Below are 19,899 nucleotides of genomic sequence, written 5' to 3'. Positions count from 1 at the left end.
TAAATAAGATGCAAAACCCCTCATCATCATGCGAATTGTTCCTGAAGGGCAACTTAGATTAAAATAGTTTATGACCATTTCTATAAATTAGTCATTTAAAAAAACTCCATACACTTAAAGTCTGTTAATGATGCAGACTATATCACCATATGAGATCATAATGGGTGTAAGTTGTAGTGACTTAGTAAACCACTCAGGAAGGACACTTGAGAACTCTTAAGATGTACAGAAAATAATAATCAATATGAATATTATGGTTATCTTAATATTTAAAAATTAAGACTGTACAAAATAAGTGATATCTATGTCCTTTTCTGTAAAATGCACATTGTGTTCTTGGGGTATTTTTTGATCACTTTATTAAAAATGGAAATAGAATTAGATATTGGATTCCAGCTGTCTTCCCATCTCTCCTGATTCTCCAATCTCTCTCTCTCTCCTTTCTCTTGCTCATGTGTCTATAGATGGGATCAGCTCTCACTCACCACTGCCCTCCTGTCCTTCAAAGAATCCTTCCCTAGACCCTGATAACTTTCCAGTTACTTTGTCCATTCACTCTGTTCTCCATCCTTAGCAAGATTAACATTGGCCCTTAATTGTTTCCGTGGCCCAACCTGCTTGTTTTCTTTTCATGTTAGCTACCTTCTCATTTTTTCAAACTGTATGCTGATTGCTTATAGGGTGCTCTACTTCTCTGACCATTCCTCCTCAGTCTCTTTTCCAGTTTACTTCTCTTATTCCTTAAATGTTGGGACCGCCACCCCCCCCCCCATCATTCTTTGCTCTCTTTACACTAAGAGGTCAGTGAACCACCTAAAACTGAAAGCAGATTTTTGCGTTTTATGATAGGATAAAATTCTCTCCTTGGGTTAGTGTCTATAGCTTTCATCATATTCTCAAAAGGATCCTTGGCTTTTTTTTTAACAATGTTAAGTGTCGGGGCGCCTGGGTGGCTCAGTGGGTTGAGCCTCTGCCTTCGGCTCGGGTCATGATCTCAGGGTCCTGGGATCAAGCCCCACATCAGGCTCTCTGCTCAGCGGGGAGCCTGCTTCCCCCTCTCTCTCTGCCTGCCTCTCTCTCTGTCAAATGAATAGATAAAATCTTAAAAAAAAAAAAAAAAAAAAGCAATGTTAAGTGTCCCTGCCCTCACAGTCTCCTTAGGTTATTTCATCTTCCTCTTTGCCTAGAATCATCCTTTTTATATGCTGGCCACTCCCGAATCATTTACAGGGGAAAAAGAGCAAAGCAAGAAAAATAAACAAATGCTGAAGAATCAGAACAAAAAGAAATTGCACCATGAGCAGTTCGTTTCTAGCTCAGCTAATTGTATCCCATTGAGGACCAGTAGACTGAAAGCTAGGTGGGTTGTCAGGGTCATTACTTCAGTTTGTATGGGAAAAAACCCCAGGAGAAACCGGGTGAAACCAAGGCTGCGTGCGCAAACACCCTGGTTGCTAGTGGCGCAGGAATAGGCGCACCCAGCTCCTCGGGTGGGGATAGGAGAGTACAGGAGAGAAAACCACAGCAGCCACGCTATCCACAGCTGCACGGAAGCCAACCCCCGCTCTACTTTCAGACTCCAGCCAGAAAACCCGCCCCGCACCCAGCGCGCCTTTGACCGACATCCACCTTAAGCAACCATCGTCCCGTTCACTATAAACACTCCTTACTCTTCCCGCCTATCTTTTCCCTCTTCAAGCCAATCAGAAGAGTGGGCGGGATCGTCCCTGCTGGGTTCCTTTTTTTTTTTTCCAAAAGGGTAGACTGTGCGCCGCGTTCCGGCTGGGGGAAAAACACCTCCAGAGCTAAGGGGTGGAGCCTATGTTATGGGCACCCAGGTCGGCCAATGAGATGCCCCCACCGCTGAAAGGCCCGGCCGCCGAGATGGGCGGGGCACGCGCGGTGCCGAGCCAATGGCGGCGGGGCGGACGGAGGTTCAGCCGCCTTGGGTAGGGTTAGTGTGAGAGGTGCGGCGGGGGAGGTAATGATGATGGTGGCGGAGGAGGAAGGCGGGGGAGGGGGTGGTGGGCACTGAGCGGCGGCTCTGTCAGGGTTTTGTAGGGTGGGGGACGGTCGCGGGGCGACTCCGTCCGGGAGGGGGCGGGCGTGAGGCGCGCCGTCCGCCTGAGGGGCTGCAGACCCCGGCTCCCGCGAGCGCCGCGGCTGGCTCGGCTGTTCCATGTGGCTCCGGCGGGGATGGAGGACTTGGTGGCGGCGGCGGCGGCTGCTGCTGCGGCGGCGACGGAGGAGCGGCGCTGAGGAGGGAACCGGGCCAGACTGAGCCCGACAGCGGGATTAGAGGTGTGAGGAGGGGGCGGGAGTGGACGTGCCGCGGGGTCGGGTCTTGGGGACAGGGCTGGGGTCTTCTGGCATCGCCTGGGTGACAGGGACCGCAGGCGAGCCACCGCCTGCCACCGCTGTGGGGCAGGGGTCTGGGCTCTGTGCATGAGGAAAGGAGGCTCCGGCGGACGGTTCCCTTCGAAAGGGGGAGGGAGGCACCCCACCCCGCACGGTGCACTTGCCCCGCTGGTCACTGCTTCACGCCCAGGCAGGAGTTTCCATTTCCCTCCGGCTGGCAGCGAAGGCGGGGAGCCCGAGTGGCCTGGAGCCGGGACCTTGCCCTCCCTTTGCCTTGAGATTTCCCTCCACTCCTCTTTCCCCATCCATTTCCCCCTCCGACTGAACAACAGCATTCCTCCTCGCTCCTTAATTTGTTCCAAGCACATATTCTAGGACTGGAGGCTATTATTTATCAGCTGAAAAACAAAGTTTATTTTGAAATGTTCCACTCCTCCCTCTGACTGGCAGTGGACATTAAACAGCATCCCTAGACTTTCCCGCTCTGCTCGCCTTTCTGTGATGCTAGGAGGGGGAGGTAGGGCCCCGACTTGGCGTTTCTCGATTGTTGTTGATGCTGATTACCTAATGTGTTGCTCCACGTCTTCGGTGTGAATTGTAATTTCTTCCTTGATGTCTTGCACCCTTGATGTTACTGGCTTTTGAGGTTGGTGTTTTGTTTCATTGTTTGAAAAACATGCGGAGAACTGAGGTCTGTTGCAGTGTTATCTAACATGGGTGGGTAGTCACTCCTCATGCTTCTCTCATATTTTTCTCTCTTTGTTTTGCTTTTCAGTCCTCCAGATTACACATCATATAGTCCCCGAGGTGGAATGGTGATGTCTCCATGAGGGAACCTCCTCTCATTCATCCTGTCATGTGTATCATACTGTTCTTGACTGGGCCATTCATCTAAGATGGGATTTACCCTATGAAACAGGGTGAAGACTTATGGACCCCAAACATCATTTCAAGTTGTAGTTGAGTTTTTTAAAGTACAGACATACATGCAAAGCTCCTTTGCTTTGGGCCCTCTGCTTTGTTAAAGCTGCTGTATTGCTAACCCAGAATTGCTCCAGTGACTGACCATCATGGCTTCAGTTTGGAAGAGACTGCAGCGTGTGGGAAAACATGCATCCAAGTTCCAGTTTGTGGCCTCCTACCAGGAGTTGATGGTTGAGTGTACCAAGAAATGGTAAGACATGTCTGGGGGTAGAGTTTACTATGGCCTAAACTCACTGTGGCCTAAAGTCAGCTGACAGCTGACACACCTTTCTGTAGTGCATGAGTGTGTACAGGCTGGGCAGGGAACAGATTACTCTAACAAGTATTGTGGTATGCACTCTTGCTGCTGGTATCATCCCTGTGGGTTTTAATTACTGCACTTCAGTATGGCTCAAAGGAGTGTAACTCTGAGAGCTTACTAAGTACAGTAGATTTGGTCTTGAGGTCTTTCATCATTAGTGTTAGCATAACTTTGATTTTTTTTATAATTTGAAGGAGATAGAGAAAATGCTATTGAATATTGTAAACATGCGTATGTATTATTGTAACATGTATTTTAATAGAGTTATAATATAGAAATCTATATTCTTGAGGGGTGGTGATAATCTGTTTTATTTTGTTCTTGATTTTTCATTTGTCTTGGTTTAAAATAAATAATTTTTCATTATTTTAATAATGGAATGCCAGTCCATAATACAACCTTAGAAATTCTTTTGTTATATGCTTAGTCAGGCAACTGTATTTTATTTTAATTGCCTAATGGGATACATTTCTTGGCCAGACTTAAGGAAGCAATTAGTAGTTCTGGCCTACGATTTGCTTCTTTCTACTTGAGCAAAGTAAATTTAGGGCTTTCTTTTCACTGTCTTGAATGGTAAGCAAGAATTCTTATTTAGTAAGAGGAAAAGAGTTAATGTTAAGCAAATAGTCCTTTGGGTTTTGTCTTATTACAGTGTTTAAATATTATTACTGTGGAAATAAGTCCCATTTTATTGTCCACAAGGACTGTAATCTCATGTCTGTATTAGCTCTCTTTTTAACATGCTTTTTATTACATGAAAAAAATAACTTGCTCTGTTTTAGAACTCTTAAAGTATATTTGAATATTGGGAAACCAGTTTCTGAATGCTTTGCTCTTGGACTTGTTAGGAATGTTATTTTATGTGCAATTCATGAAATACATGCACTGATTACCTACTTTACACCAGGCACTGTGGCTTTAGAATTGAATATGACATAATCCCCACCCTCAAGGAGCTCACTGTCCAGGGTAATGACAGTCATGTAAATAAATTCACTTATCATGGTACAGTAATACAAATGTGTATGATGTAGGGATTTTAATCTGTCTCCATAACTTAACCGTTGGTTATCCTTGCAAACAGTTTATTTATTTCTCTATGATTTAGTTTCCATGTCTGCAAAAGAAATAATGGTACCATTTTATAGGAAGAGTTATTGTGAAGATTCAATGAGTAAAATCCCCAATAAATGCCATTATCACTTACTAAGTTGGCAGTGGAGGAAATAACTCTTTAAGGGTGGAGGGGAAGGTCTTGGGGTGGCTTCCTGGGATCTGAGTTGGATTCTGAAAGATTCATAGTAGTTGGCCAGAAAGCCAAGGGGGAAGAAATGAAGACTATTCTAGACTGAAGCAATAGCCTATGCAAAAAGTATGGAGGAATTAAATAACATGGGATGTGCTGGAAATTCAAGCAGTGCAGTTTGTTGATGGGGCTTAAAGTGCAGGATGGGGGCAGGGCAGTGGGATATGATGTTAGAGCAGCAGGCAGGATTCCAATCAAGGAAAGTTATGTGCTTGTACTATTATATGTGTCTTGGACTTTATTCTGTGGGTTGTAGTGAAAGGTTTTGAGCAAAAGATGCATTAGGTTTGCATTTTGGAAAAATCACTTGAATGATAGTGTGGAGTAAGGATCATAGTGAAAAGGGTGACTGGAGACAGCAATGTCTGCCTACTGTTCCAGTAGGTAAGGTGAGGGAAAAGGCTTAGACTAAGGCAGAGCACAAGAAATGGAGAGGCACACTAGGACACAAAATGGTTAGGACTTGGGGCCTCCTTTCAGTCAGGGGTCTGGAAAGGATGGGGATGAGAGAGAGGGAAAGGCCTAGATTGACCTCCCAGGTTTCTGGTTTGGAAGACTGGGTACTTACTAACCAAACTAGGAAAAGAGGAGTATCCTCATTACAAATATTTTTTAACTAGGCAGTGTACTGGGAGTATCAACTTAAAGATGGTTAAATCTGAATCTTTTTTTTTTAAGGGATATAGAACATATCAGGTGATTATCTTTAGTTATAAAATCATTTTCTTCCCCATAGTTTGCAGTATCACTGAAATTTCTTTTCCCCTTGAGATGTAAGTTATTGTTAATATGTCTCAATGTGAAAGCAAGAATGAAAATTTAATTCGATTGCAGTTGAACAGATGGTTTGATCAATTTTAAGGATGGCCATTATGGTATACCTGTTAAATTGAGTCTTTCTGATAAAACTTTCTTTAATCTTTCTTTAAATATAGAATCTTTCTTTAAAACTAGAAGCATTTGGGTGTTCTAGAATTTTCAATTTTATAGTAATAACATGGAAGATAAATTACAAGTGTTGAGAGGATAAGAAAATAGATCTGGTATAGGGAAGAAGAAATAAACTTTAAAAAGAGAGAACAGATAGCATTGCATTGGTATTGTGTCTTTGGAGTTAACTTGTGAATATAGATTTCATTGCCTTTTAGAACCTTGCTACTTAAAATGTTTTCTGAGAAGCAGGAGCATTTCCAACACCTGGGACCACCTGTTAGAAGTGCTGACTCTCAGACCATGCCCTAGACCTACTGAGTTAGAATCTGCATTTTAGTAAGATCCCCAGTTTGCATACTAAAGCTTAAGAAGCAGTATTTTAAAATAATGTTTTCAGCTTTCCCAAGTGTCCATTCATGACTCTAGAATAAAGTATATTCAAAATACACTGACTTCTGCATGAATTTGAAACTCAGGGAATGAAGATGAAACTCAGGAAATTGAGGAAAGGCATAGTGTGTTGATGGAAGAGGGTCATGGGAATCAGGAAATGTTTTTCACGGGAGAATGTGTTCTTTCTGTCATTAAGGAGAGGAGAATGTTTCCCACGTTCTTTTGCCATGGCCATAGGGTATGAGCCTGGATATGACAGATAACTGGATGAAGGTAAGGGTTTAAGGATATTTTTTTTAGATCTAGGCCATGAGCAACCCAGTACTTTTACCTTTGATCGAAGGATGGATTCTATAGATTAGAGGCTTTGGGGCTTCTGCTTTCTCAAAGTTCTTGTCTCTGTTGCTGTGTTACGGTATTTCACCTTTGCTCTCGCTGATGGGGTGTGAGTTTCTTTAGTTAATAGAATCCACTTCCTGATTCTTACATGTTGTTGTGGTTCTAGAACATAGGTCAGGAACAAAAACCTGAATGACTTATTAATCTGAGAGAAGGACACTGTACTGCGAGGTTTTCTATTCCTTATCACTCCTTGATTGCCATGATAAGGCTCTAGCAAATATGGAGATGACAGAGGTTTATATTTCCTACTCTTATTGTTGTCTCCAAGTCATTTAATTATTAATCACTTAATTGACAAAGCTGTTGGCAAGTAATGAGGCCACCGGAGATGAGTTTGCGGGAAAGAGACTGTGTGGTCCTTTTTCTTAGTTTGTTACCTGGTTCTTTTATCATTTGTGGGTTTTTAGATTCTGAGAAAAGTCTTCACTCTATGAACTCTCAGAGGTTATTCAGGTATTTAAGGAAACTACTTGAAAGTTGACAAGTTTTGGTTATAATTTAGGTTGCAGAGCTCATTTCTGATAGGAGCCCCCTAATTTATGAACCATTATTTATGAGTATATATTATATTGTATGTGTATAATGTGTATGTGTCTGTATCATCTGCCTATTTGAACATATTTAATCTAGTTTTTTATATTTCATCTAATTCTTAGTTTTAGCATTAAAAAAGTATTTAAAGTAATATAAAATTTTCCCTAAAAGGCATAAATATATTTGTTTCTGATCTTTCCATGTCATATAAGAATTCCTTTTTTAAAAAAAAAACAATTATAATTTATTTTAAAAACAGGTAATACAATCACATGGCTCAATATTGTAGGGGTACCAAAAGGGTTGTGTGTATGTGTGTGTGTGTGTGTGTGTATCCCTGAAAGTAACTCCTCATTTTCTCTATTATTCCACACCTCTTTGCAGACTTTGTGATTCAGGATTTGAAAAGTGAAAAACATCAACAACAATAAAACTTTCCTAGTGCTTAAGTTTGTGATGCTGGCCTGTTAGATAAAATATAAACTCCTTAATATGATATTCCAGGCTCTCTCTAACTGATCCTAATTTAGGTTTCCAGTTGGACATTAGAATGTTGCATGTACTCTGAGTATTACATCAGTTTATGAAGGCCAAATTACATTCATAAGTACTTATCCAGATCCACTTCTTTGGATGGCTTAAGCAAGCATTTCTCTATTGGCCATTTAATACAATGAGATACATCATCTTTCATGTAAAGAACCTACTTTTGAAGTACATTTAAAGAATAATTGGATACAGCGTTTTTTAGGATTGTGTTTTAGGATTTTCTGGGAGGCCATTGAGTCTAGAACAAAGGGTATATGATAAAGAGGTGAGGTCTGAGAAGTAGGTAGGGGTAAGTTAATGTATGACCTTGAGGTCATGCTAAGGGCTTTTGGATTTTAAATGCATAGGAAGCAGTTGGAGAAGTTTGAGCAGGGAAGTGATATAATATGATTTACATCTCAAAAAGATTATTCTGGATAGTTTATGGAATATGAATTGTCATGAGTAAAGATGGGAGCAGGAATACTAGTTAGGAGGCTATTGCAGTAGTCCAAGTAGCAGGGAGGTAGTGGTGAAGGTGGTGAGAAATGGTCAGATATATGCAGCTAACACACATATACTACCACCACATTATACTGAGATGTAACTTAAACTCTTTCATCCAGTAAAATACATCACTTTTAAGTGTATAGTTCAGTAGGTTTTGACAAAGGTATACACATATGTAACTGGAAACAAAGTTTTTGAAGTTATAGTTGGTAAGACAATGATGGATTAGATAGGTGGTAAAGTGAGAGATTGCTAAACAAGCAGGTGAATGCAGTGTTAATTGCATGGAGGGGAATACCTGGAGAAGAGAAGGTTTGTTGTGAGAGGGAAATCAAGAATTGGTTTGCTTTTCTTAAAGTTTAGGAAATCCAGATGGAGATCTTAATTAAGCAGTTAATTATAAGAGTCTCGAGGTCAGGGGAGAGAAGGGGTTGGAGTCTCTTTGTATATAGATAGAATATATATAACAGGGGTGTTAAGTAGATTATGAAGGACTGAGCCTTGGGATACTTCAACATAATAGGGGTAGGGAAGAAGTGGAAGAGCCAGCAAAGATGACTGAAAAGCCGTAGTGTAAGGAGAAAAATTAGGAGAGTGTATTCTCCAAGGAACCAAGTGTACAATGTTTCAGGAAAGAGGTGTTTAACTGTGTCAGATACTGTTGAGAGGCTGAGCAAGATGACAGTGGATTTGGCAGGGTGGAAAGGGCTGGTGACTTTGAGAAATGGTTTCAGTGGAGAGGTGGGGATCAAAGCATGATTAGATTGGGTTAGAGGGAAGGTGGTGAATATGATCAGTATAGATACTTTTCATAGAGAATTTTGCTACAAACTAGAGAACTAGGTAGTAGCTAGAGAGGGACAAAGGGTCAATGTATATATTTCACACAGAAGAGATGGCAGCACATTGAAATGCTGATGGAAATAGTAAAGAGGTAAAAATCGATGATGTGCTGAGAGAGGAGGTAACTTCAGGAGAAAAGTCTTTGAATAAGAGGACAGGAACAGGATTTAGTACACAAGTGGAAAGGTAGAACTTAAGTGGAAGCAGGGACAATTGATTGAGGCAGATGACATGGGCAGAGAAGCAGGCTAAGTTGGTAGATTTGGTGCATGAGGGTGTGGATATTCTCTTCTCTTGGCTTCTGTTTTTTCATGGAAATAATATTAGAGGTCATCAGCCAAGGGAGAGGTGACAGAAAGAGGTGTCGAAGGATTGAGGAGAGAGGAGGTATTAAATTGTCAAAACAAGAATTGACTGGGGAAATGCAGAAGGATGAGTAGTGCTGAGGACCTTCTTAAGTTTGTGATCGTAAATTTAAAGTGAATGCAAAAAAACAAAACAAAACAAAACAAAAAACAAAACAAAAAACAAAACACCAAAAAACCAAAAAAACAAAACAACAACAAAAAAAACCCCCAAAAAAACAAAAACAAAAAAACACAAAAAACAAACAAACAAAAAATAAAGTGAATGCAACCAGCAAGTTTGTAAATTTTAATTCAGCTCTGTTCCTTGTTTGGGTGCAGGCATAAAATAGGCAGAGTTGGATGTAACCAGGGATGTTTTTTCTTCAGAAGTGTATAACTGAGAGAAAGAAGGGCAGGGAAATTGAAAGTGAATGCACGGGACTGATTATAGTGATGAACCATGGAATATGAGATGGGAAAGGAGGAAAATAAGGACATGAAAGTGAGGATGGTCAATGAAAAAGTGAAGAGAACAATGATTTTGATATGTTAAAGGTGGGGTTGGTTTAAGAGTGAAAAGAGCTGGGAATAGAGGTAGGAGCCAGAGTGAGTTGTTCATTTCTGGAGGATGTGGTTAATGGTATAATGACAAGGTAAAGGTGGTGGTCTCCTTTGGATCACATTTACTTACCAGGTTAAAAAAATAAGCACATGGGGCACCTGGCTGGCTCAGTTGATAGAGTATGCGACTCTTCATCTCAGTGTTATAAGTTCCAGCTCTACTTGGGTACTTAAAAATAAAATCTTGGGGCGCCTGGGTGGCTCAGTGGGTTAAGCCGCTGCCTTTGACTCAGGTCATGATCCCAGGGTCCTGGGATCGAGTACCGCATCGGGCTCTCTGCTTGGCAGGGAGCCTACTTTCCTCTCTCTCTCTCTCTGCCTGTCTCTCCATCTACTTGTGATTTCTCTCTGTCAAATAAATAAATAAAATCTTTTAAAAAAATTATTTAAAAAAAATAATAAAATAAAATCTTAAAAAAATTAATGAAAAAATGAGCACACATCCTCAGTGTGTTTTTAATTGTGCCATATACATTAAATAGAAGTATGCCTTAATTTTTTTTAATTAAGTAGAATTTCTTCCTATATTTGAATGGGTCATCTTTTGTACTATCAGACTGTAGCTCAGCTAGTTTGGGTATAACAATGGCAATTTGCGGTTGAGATAGAATGGAGGAAAAGATTTTGGGGAGTGAAAAGGTTGGCCAAGGAATTTATAGGCTGAAGTGTGGGACAGATTATCTCTGTGGCTCTTGAAGTTGCCAAGAATAATAGGAGGAAAAATGGTGTAGATAGTCAGGTGCTAAAATCTTACTGAATGAGGGGATAGGGCAGAAAGTTTTACTTTGTAGAACTTCCTGTTACAAGTTATCTGAATCTTAAACATCTTATTCCTTGAAAGGAAATAGCCGAATTGTCTTTTCCATTTGATGAATTGTCAAAGGTAGATTTAATTTTAGTAGGTAATAAATTGATATGTTACTTTGTTAGTAATTTTATGTAGTTTTATGGAATTTTTTTTTAAACTGGAATTGTTACATGTAGTATTTTGTCTAGATTTTAAATATTTATTTCATGTGAAATTCAGCTGTACAAAAGTTCAATTATAGTCGTTTTTTTAAAAATTTTTTATTTTTTATAAACATATATTTTTATCCCCAGGGGTACAGGTCCGTGAATCGCCAGGTCCACACACCCACAGCACTCACCAAAGCACACACCCCCGGCAGTGTCTATAACCCCACCCCCCTTCTCCCAACCCTCAGTTTGTTTTGTGAGATTAAGAGTCACTTATGGTTTGTCTCCCTTCCAATCCCATCTTGTTTCATTTATTCTTCTCCTACCCACTTAAGCCCCCATGTTGTATCACCACTTCCTCATATCAGGGAGATCATATGATAGTTGTCTTTCTCCGCTTAACTTATTTCACTAAGCATGATACGCTCTAGTTCCATCCATGTTGTCGCAAATGGCAAGATTTCATTTCTTTTGATGGCTGCATAGTATTCCATTGTGTATATGTACCACATCTTTTTTATCCATTCATCTGTTGATGGACATCTAGGTTCTTTCCATAGTTTGGCTATTGTGGACATTGCTGCTATAAACATTTGGGTGCATGTGCCCCTTCGGATCACTACATTTGTATCTTTAGGGTAAATACCCAGTAGTGCAATTGCTGGGTCATAGGGCAGTTCTCTTTTCAACTTTTTGAGGAACCTCCATGCTGTTTTCCAGAGTGGTTGCACCAGCTTGCATTCCCACCAACAGTGTAGGAGGGTTCCCCTAATTATAGTCGGTTTTTAAGGAAAATAGTGAAGCCCCTGAATGCTGTAATTCGATATTGTAATACTTAAATCATGATTTCCTCCACACCAGATTCAGTATGCATCTAGATTGTTGGCAGGCAGACTTTGGCCTGGTCCAAGCTGTTTCTTTTGTAAATAAAGTTTTATTGGAATTTGGCCATGTCCATTTGTTTGTAGCTGCTGTCACACTAAAATGGCAGAGTTCAATAGTTGCTACATAGACTGGGTCACTGCAGAGTTTAAGATATTTACTATTTGTCCTTTTAAGAATGTTTACTGGCCTCTGCTCTAAATCTTAGAGTTACTTGCAGCTAGTATTTGTGGAATCGAGAGTTTAGTACCTTTTTCTCTTCACTATGCCCAACCTACAGACTTTTAGTTTAATTTGTAGTCTAACTGGGTAAGAATAGAGGAGAGCCTAGGGGCACCTGGGTGGCTCAGTCTGTTCAGTACCGGACTCTTGATCTCAGGGTGTGAGTTCAAACACCCTCCCCCCACCCCCTCACCCCTGCTTGAACATGCATAGGGTGTGGAGCCTACTTAAAACAAAACAGACCTAGAGGAGAGCCCATTGTGCCTGCCTTTCAGCCCTATAGAAAGCAGCTTTTATTTATTTAAAATATTTAATTTATTTATTTGAGAGTAAGAGCATGAGTGGGAAGGAGGAGCAGAAGGAGAGAGCAGCAGATTCCCTGCTGAGCAGGGAGCTGGACGCGGATCCATCCCAAGATCACTGGGATCATGACCTGAGCTGAAGGCAGATGCTTAACTGACTGAGCCACCCAGGCACCCCAAAAAAAACTTTACAATAGCTTTAAGGAACATTTATATCTGTGTATGTACAAAAATACATATTTTCTGTCTGTGCGACCTTAGACAAATTACTTAACCTCTTAGTACTGTGTCTGTAAAATGGTGATGATAGTAACAGTGCTTCCAGCATAAAGTTGTTTTGACAATTAAATAATACCTGTAAAGTGGGTAGAATAGTGCCTGATATATAGTAAGCACTCAATAAATGTTACCCATTGTAACACTTGTAAATTATCTGATTATTTAAGTGATAAGTGATGAAGAGAACTATTTAGACAATAAGGGAGAAAAAGCAAGAACACTGAAAATGTAACTGCAACATTTAAGAGTGTTAGAAGTTTGGAGTGACCCGAGAGGTGGAAGTAAACCAGGGAGCATGCTAGCAAGAGGCACTGTGCTGAAATTAACCAAGTTTTGGCAGTACTTTGGCTTTTGGGGAAAGGGACGACATATTATTGCTTCTGGAGCTAAGTCCTTCATATGGTTTTATAACTTTGTTTACTTTTTAATTACTTCAAGTAAGTAAGTTGGTTAAGGAGACTAATTGATTTCTTCCAAAATAGAATTCATTTGCTAACATTTGTGTGTGTATCCTAAGGTGACTATGTGTGATATTTATGATACATTTCTTTTTTTTTTTTTTTAAGATTTTATTTATTTATTTGACAGAGAGAAATCACAGGTAAGCAGAGAGGCAGGCAGAGAGAGGAGGAAGCAGGCTTCCCACGGAGCAGAGAGCCCGATGCGGGGCTCGATCCCAGGACCCTGGGATCATGACCTGAGCTGAAAGCAGAGGCTTTAACCCACTGAGCCACCCAGGCACCCCTATGATACATTTCTTTATGACAATTTTTTATAAACAATTTTTTCCTATCATGGCTTTTTTTTTTTAATGAATCCATTTAGTACATTGTATCTTTCAGTAATGTGAAATTCCCTTTCTTTAATTTGGTATCAAATTTTGGTTTATTATTTTAAAGGTTGATTTTTTTAAAAATGAAATTTTAAGGGATTATGTGAAGAGATTCTACTCTTATAATGTAGGTTAGTTTGATGTTAGTTTTGCAACTAGATGCTCAGGGACTTTAGGCATCTTTAGAAATGTGCTATTGATGTATCAAATGTGTTTGTTCTAATTTTGTGGGAAATTTCAACAAAAGAGCCACTGAAGTAGTTTACTGCATGATATAAAAATAGTCCAATGTTCTGAAGAAAAGTTGCACAAGCTTTTTCAATTGAATGTTCAATAGGGATGTTCATATAGAATTACAACAGGATGTTCGTTTATGTTTGTCTTATTTAATCGCTGTTATAGTGGTATTTTTAGGCAGCTTTGTTAACTGGTACTTAAAGATTTTCTTTAGTAAATTTGTTCTATTAAAATATTTCTTTTTGTTATTAACCCCAGTGTTGTTATTTTAAAAGTACTTTTTAAATGAGAAAACACTTAAAAAGTTGACTTTAAAGCTCAGTTAACAGTAAAAACATTGACTTTAATCAAAGAAGTTATCACTTTAAAAGTTGATCCTCTGCCTATGTCCAAAAGAGTTTGTCCACTTAAGAATTTAAAATAACATTATGTTGACTAATTTAGGTATATAAATAGAACAGAGATAGTCTTAGAGGAGCAGAGAGTGCATGTTACTAGATACTTAGAAGGGGTTACCACTGGACACGGGACTTGGTTCTGAGTTTACTGGCAGCTGAGGCAAAAAGGGAAGCACATTGGCTCAGGTAAATTTCTTCCGGCTAAAGAAAATATCCACATTTTTTTGCAGAGACTTTTCTTAGGACTAATTCAAAGAGGACTTTTATTGTAAGGAAAGAAAAAGTTTGACATTGGATAAAGTCTCCAACTATAAAAGACTCAGACTGTGAAATTGGATAAAGTTTACCTAGTTTTCTGATCATCTTATTTGTTTATTTATTTAAGATTTTATTTTTTTATTTGAGAGATAGAGATCACAAGTAGGCAGAGAGGAAGGCAGAGAGAGAGAGAGAGGAAAGACCAGAGAGCCTGATCCGGGGCTCTAACCCAGGACCCTAAGATCATGACTTGAGCCTACGTCAGAGGCTTAGCCTACTGAGCCACCCAGGTGCCCCTGATCATCTAATTTAAATCAGAGGTACAACTTGGATAATTTAGAAGAATGGGTATTTAACATAAATCAAATTCTGTGCTTTCTAGTACAGAAGCAAGTAACCACATGTGGCTATTTACATCTTAAACTTAAATTACCTTAAATTAGATGAAATTAAAAATTTAGTGTTTCAGTCTCATTAGCCACACACATTACAAGTGCTCACTAGCAACATGTGGTTAGGGGCTACTCTCCTGGACAGTGCAAACATGGATCATTTCCATCATCATGAAAAGTTTTACTGGTCGGTGTTGGTTTAGTTATCTCCTCTTAGACTAGCTGATTTCAGAATCTTTGGAGTACTCTGCAGATGTACAGATTTCCTTGTCCATTAGAAAGCCTGAGCTTGTAGGTGTGGAATGGTGCTGGCAATTCTGTCATTTTAGAAGTCCCCTGATCATTTAAACTCCTTCATCAAGCCAGGTTTTCGAACTATTGCATATGATTCTTTCTCTTGTATCAGTCTGAGGTACGGCTTTGGTGGGTGCTGCATGGCAATTCCTATTAGTACTCCAGAAACATTTATTGAATTGAAAATTTGAATTCAATTTTGTTTCTTTTTTTCCAGCCATTTTTGTAATACATGTGTATGCATATGTGTTACAAGTGAGAATAATGTAGTTTAGCTATGTCACATATAAAGCTGTCAAATTAGTATAAACATTTGAACAGGTTTATTCGTTCATTTAAAAAAGAGAGGTTTGTTCTCGTCCGTAGAAGCAAGCACTGTTGGGGGATAGTTAAAAATAAAAATACAGTAATTTTTGTTTTGTTTTGTTTTGTTTTTTAAAAGTTTTGAAACTGCTCAAGTGTTTGCACTCTTGTTATACTTCCAGGCAACATTTCTGGATCTGCGGTTTTTTTTTTTCTCTGAGGCATACCTTTTTTCTCCCTCCAGTTTTTTTGTTGCTGCTTCCTTGGTGGCATCCTTTGTTGTCTTTTGCCAAAGTCATGGTTCCCAAACTGCACTGTGGAGCCTTAAAGGCACTGGAGAGAACTCTATAGGTATGTCAAAGGATGCTTAAAAATTTTGAGGGAAATTCGGCAACATCTTTTGGAAACCACACAAACTACTACCTTGAGGTAGTTCATTTTCAAAATTAGATTGCTCTATTCCTTTCATTAATAGCATATTTTTACAAAGCTGAGTTTTGGCAGTTGCTATTTTGAAGAGCAAGTACCATGTGAAAATACATATGGAACAGGGAAGGAGGAAGGCAGTGTCCCCTGAGGTTTGAGAAGTTATGCAGTGCCCAGCATAGATGCCAAGTTGTTAGGATATACATTCTTCTTAAGTTGTTTGGACCTTTAGCCTGTGGAAAAAGGTCCACAAGGTTATTGACACATTAAAGGCTTTGTAAACCCAGAAAGCTTGGGAACCTGTGTTATAGGCTTTTATGATAGCCCTTAACACTTTCCTAGCCCCTTCTGGTCCTTTGTTTCTGTTATTGCTGTGGTTATACTCCTAAAGGGAACCTTCCAGATTTCCTGTTTGTTTAGAATACTGTTTAGAGTACTGTTAATATGGTAATTTAATCTTTTAAAACTACCCTTATTTTATTTTACTAGTCTTTTTCCGATTATTCCAAAATCTTGTTATCCCACAAAACAGTTTCCTTGTTATCTTTCATTCTTTTCTCTCCCCCTCCAAAAATCATTAAATGCAATGAGTATGTAGTAATACGATATCTCAAAATAACTTAATTGAAACTGAGTTTGTTCATGCAATAAGTCAGTTTAGAAATTGAGCTTAATGGTTCAGCTATAAATTGAAGTGTGCTCTAATTTACAGAATAATCTTTTAAAAATTGGTTAATTCATTTATTTTTTAAAAACTTTTTATTAAAATTATTTTAGGTTTACAGAAGAGTTGCAAAGATAGTACAGAGAATTCCTGTATACTCTTGACCCAGCTTCCTCTGGATAAAATTAGGGTAAATAAATTTACCATGGCCATTTATCAAAACTAAGAAATTAATGTTAATGTACTACTGTTAGGCCAAACTACAGACTTATTTGGATTTCACTAGTTTTTCCACTAATAATCTTTTTTTGTTTGAGGATATAATCCAGGATACCATACGGCATTTAGTTGTCACATCTTAGCCTCTCTAATCTATGGCAGTTTATCAGCCTTTCCTTGGTTTTCATGACTTTAATAGTTTTGAAGAGTGCTGAATAGTATTTTGTAGAATGTCCCTCAAATTGGGTTTGATATTTTTCTAATGATTACCCTGGATTATGGACTTGGGGAAGATGCCACAGATGTGAAGTGCCCTCATCACATCATATCAGAGGGCACATGGTAGTAGTGTGAGATATTTTTGGTGGTGGTCATTTTGATCATGTGGTTAAGGTAGTCTGACAGATTTCTCAGTACAGGTTACTGGTTTTGCTCGCTCTTTCTTTCTTTCTTTCTTTCTTTCTTTCTTTTTTTGAGATTTTATTTATTTGTCAGAGAGAGAGAGGGCCCAGGGCACAGGCAGTGGGAGCAGCAGGCAGAGGGAGAGGAAGAAGCAGGCTCCCCGAGGAGCAGGGAATCCCATGTGGGGCTCGATCCCAGGACCCTAGGATCGTGACCTGAGCCTAAGGCAGTCACCCAATCAACTGAACCAAGCAGGTGTCCCTGTTTATTCTTTTCTATACTCAACTTGTTAGCAGCTAGTCACTAAGACCAACATACACTCATTGAGGGGGGAATTCAGTTCCATCTACTGGAGGGAGGAGTATCAAAGAATTTGTGGACCTATGTTCAAGTCACCATAGAAGTAATAAATTTTGGAGGGGAGATAACTTTAGGTTGTGTAAATATCCTGTTTTTCTTTCAAGTTTCTACCACTGATTTTAAATTCTTTAGTAGATTTTGGCTGCAGCAATTATTACTGTATTCTAATGATGATTTTCTGTTTCTTTTATTCCTCTCACATTATTTGGAATTCCATTAGGAAGATTTGACCTTTCTCATTTATTTATTCACTGAGGTTATTTGTAAATAACCTTTTGATATAGGTACCATCTTTGGTACTAAGGTTCTAACAGGAGGTATATTATTGAACCATTATTTCTATTTAAAAAAGAGTAGTGATTTTGAAATAATTTCAGATTTATAGAAAAGTTGCAAAAGTAGTACAAAGAATTGCCATATACCTTTTTTTTTCTTTTTCTTGACAGATAGAGATCACAAGTAGGCAGAGAGGCAGGCAGAGAGAGAGGGGGAAGCAAGCTCCCTGCTGAGCGGAGAGCCTGATGCAGGGCTCGATCCCAGGACCCTGGGATCATGACCCAATCCAAAGGCATATGCTTTAACTCACTGAGCCACCCAGGCGCCCTTGCAATATACCTTTCACCAAGATTCCCCAAGTGGTGACTTTTTATCATATATGCTTTATCATTTTCTTTTGCTCTCTATGTCACTTTTTTCTTATCATTACCCATGACGCCCCCTTACCTGTAAACACTTAAGTGTGTATTTTTTGAAAACAGGGATATTTTCCTAGGTAACTGCAGTTCAGTTTATCAAATCAGGAAATTAACATTGATACAGTACTGTTCCTTAATCTATAGATCTAATTCATTTTTCTCTAGTTATGCTAATAATTTCATTTCTAGCGAAAAGGTACTTAAAAAAAAATCAGTATCTGGTCCAGGGTCATATGTTTCATTTAACTGTTCTATCTCTTTACTCCCTTTTAACCTGATAGAATTCTTTGGTCTTTCTTTGTTTTTCATGACCTTTATAGTTTTGGAGAGTGTTCCTCAATTTCAGTTAGTCTGTTGTTTCCTCATGAATAGGTTCAGATTATGAATTTCTGGCAGGAATACCAAAGTGATTCTATACTCACTGCATCATATAAATGTATGTATATGTATGTAAATATCCTATTCTTTATCAAAAAATTTTCCATTATTTTTAGCATTCAGTGTGGTTATATTTTTAATTCAAAACACAGATAGCTTTATTTCTTTTTATTGTATTTTGCTTTAGAAAATACTTATCCATTCTCGTTGAATTAATTAACTTAAAAGTTAATGAAATTGTAATATGATTTCCCAAGTATGAACTAGTTTTTTAAAAAGTATATTTCCTTGGGGTGCCTGGGTGGCTTAGTGGGTTAAAGCCTCTGTCTTCGGCTCTGGTCATGATCCCAGGGTCCTAGGACTGAGCCTTGTATCGGGTTCTCGGCTCAGCAGGGAGCCTGCTTCCTCCTCTCTCTCTGCCTGCTTGTGTTCTCTGTCTGTCAAATAAATAAATAAATCTTAAAGGGAAAAAAAGTATATTTCCTTGGCGCACTTGGGTGGCTCAGTTAGTTAAGTGTCTGACTGTTGATTTCAGCTCAGGTCATGATCTCAGGGTTGTGAGATCAAGCCCTGTATAGGGCTTTGTGCTGGGCATGGAACCTGCTTGAGATTCTCTCTCACCTTGCTCTTGTTCTTAAAAAAAAAAAAAAAAAAGTATTTCTTCCATCTCATCTATCATGTTCCCATCTCTGGATCCTTTTCCCTTTGTTCCACCCAACACCTGACTATAACTAGTTTCATTATTCTGGGTGGTCCTCCTCCCCTCCTCCTTTTCCTCATTTATTGTGATATAATTCATGTACTATACAGTTCCCCCTGAGTGTTCAATTCAGTGGTTTCAGTGTATTCCTAACCACCATCATGTGATATCTAAGTTTTGAACATTTTCATCACCCCCAAAAGAAACCCGTACTTCTTAGCAGTCACTCCCTATTCTTCTGGAACTCCTCTCCCCTCTTATTCCTTTTCCACCTGCCCTGTACTCCTACTCTATCTCTGCTCTGGGAACCCCTAATCTACCTTCTGCCTCTCTCTGTTTGCCTACTGAAGACATTTCGTATAAATGGAGTCTTACTATATGGTGATTAGTGACTGGTTTTTTTCACTTAGAATAATTTCAGGGTTCATCCATGTATATCATGTATCAATAATTTGTGCCTTTTTATTACTGAAAATATTGTATTGTATGAATACTGCATTTTATTTATCCTAAATGATTATTTGAGTTGTTTATATTTTTTGGCTATTATTAATAATGTTGATATGAATATTTGTGCCTATACACTTAGAAGTGGTACTGCTGGGTCATGTGGTAATTTTGTTTAACTTCTTGAGGAGT

At 39.1% G+C, this 19,899-nt stretch overlaps 1 protein-coding gene across 10 annotated transcripts in view; it reads left to right on the top strand.

The window, feature by feature from the left end:
- The first annotated feature begins 1,873 nt into the window (after window positions 1-1,873).
- Window positions 1,874-19,899, top strand: part of EHBP1 (EH domain binding protein 1) — a 342,159-nt gene continuing 324,133 nt past the window's right edge. For 3 of the 10 annotated variants that reach the window (XM_059405995.1, XM_059405993.1, XM_059405987.1), the window contains exons 1-2: window positions 2,028-2,301; window positions 3,134-3,532. In XM_059405995.1, coding sequence (XP_059261978.1) covers window positions 3,429-3,532 — 104 coding nt within the window. In that variant the 5' untranslated portion in view covers window positions 2,028-2,301; window positions 3,134-3,428. Of the gene's footprint in view, window positions 1,982-2,026; window positions 2,302-3,133; window positions 3,533-19,899 lie in introns of those variants that run through there. The other 7 variants (XM_059405994.1, XM_059405992.1, XM_059405990.1 and 4 more) reach the window with 6 other exon arrangements.

The sequence above is a fragment of the Mustela nigripes genome, chromosome 7 (assembly GCF_022355385.1).
Source record: "Mustela nigripes isolate SB6536 chromosome 7, MUSNIG.SB6536, whole genome shotgun sequence".
NCBI lineage: Eukaryota > Metazoa > Chordata > Mammalia > Carnivora > Mustelidae > Mustela > Mustela nigripes.
The sequence above is the reverse complement of the archived record's forward strand: the minus strand, read 5'-3'. Positions and strand labels throughout refer to the sequence as shown.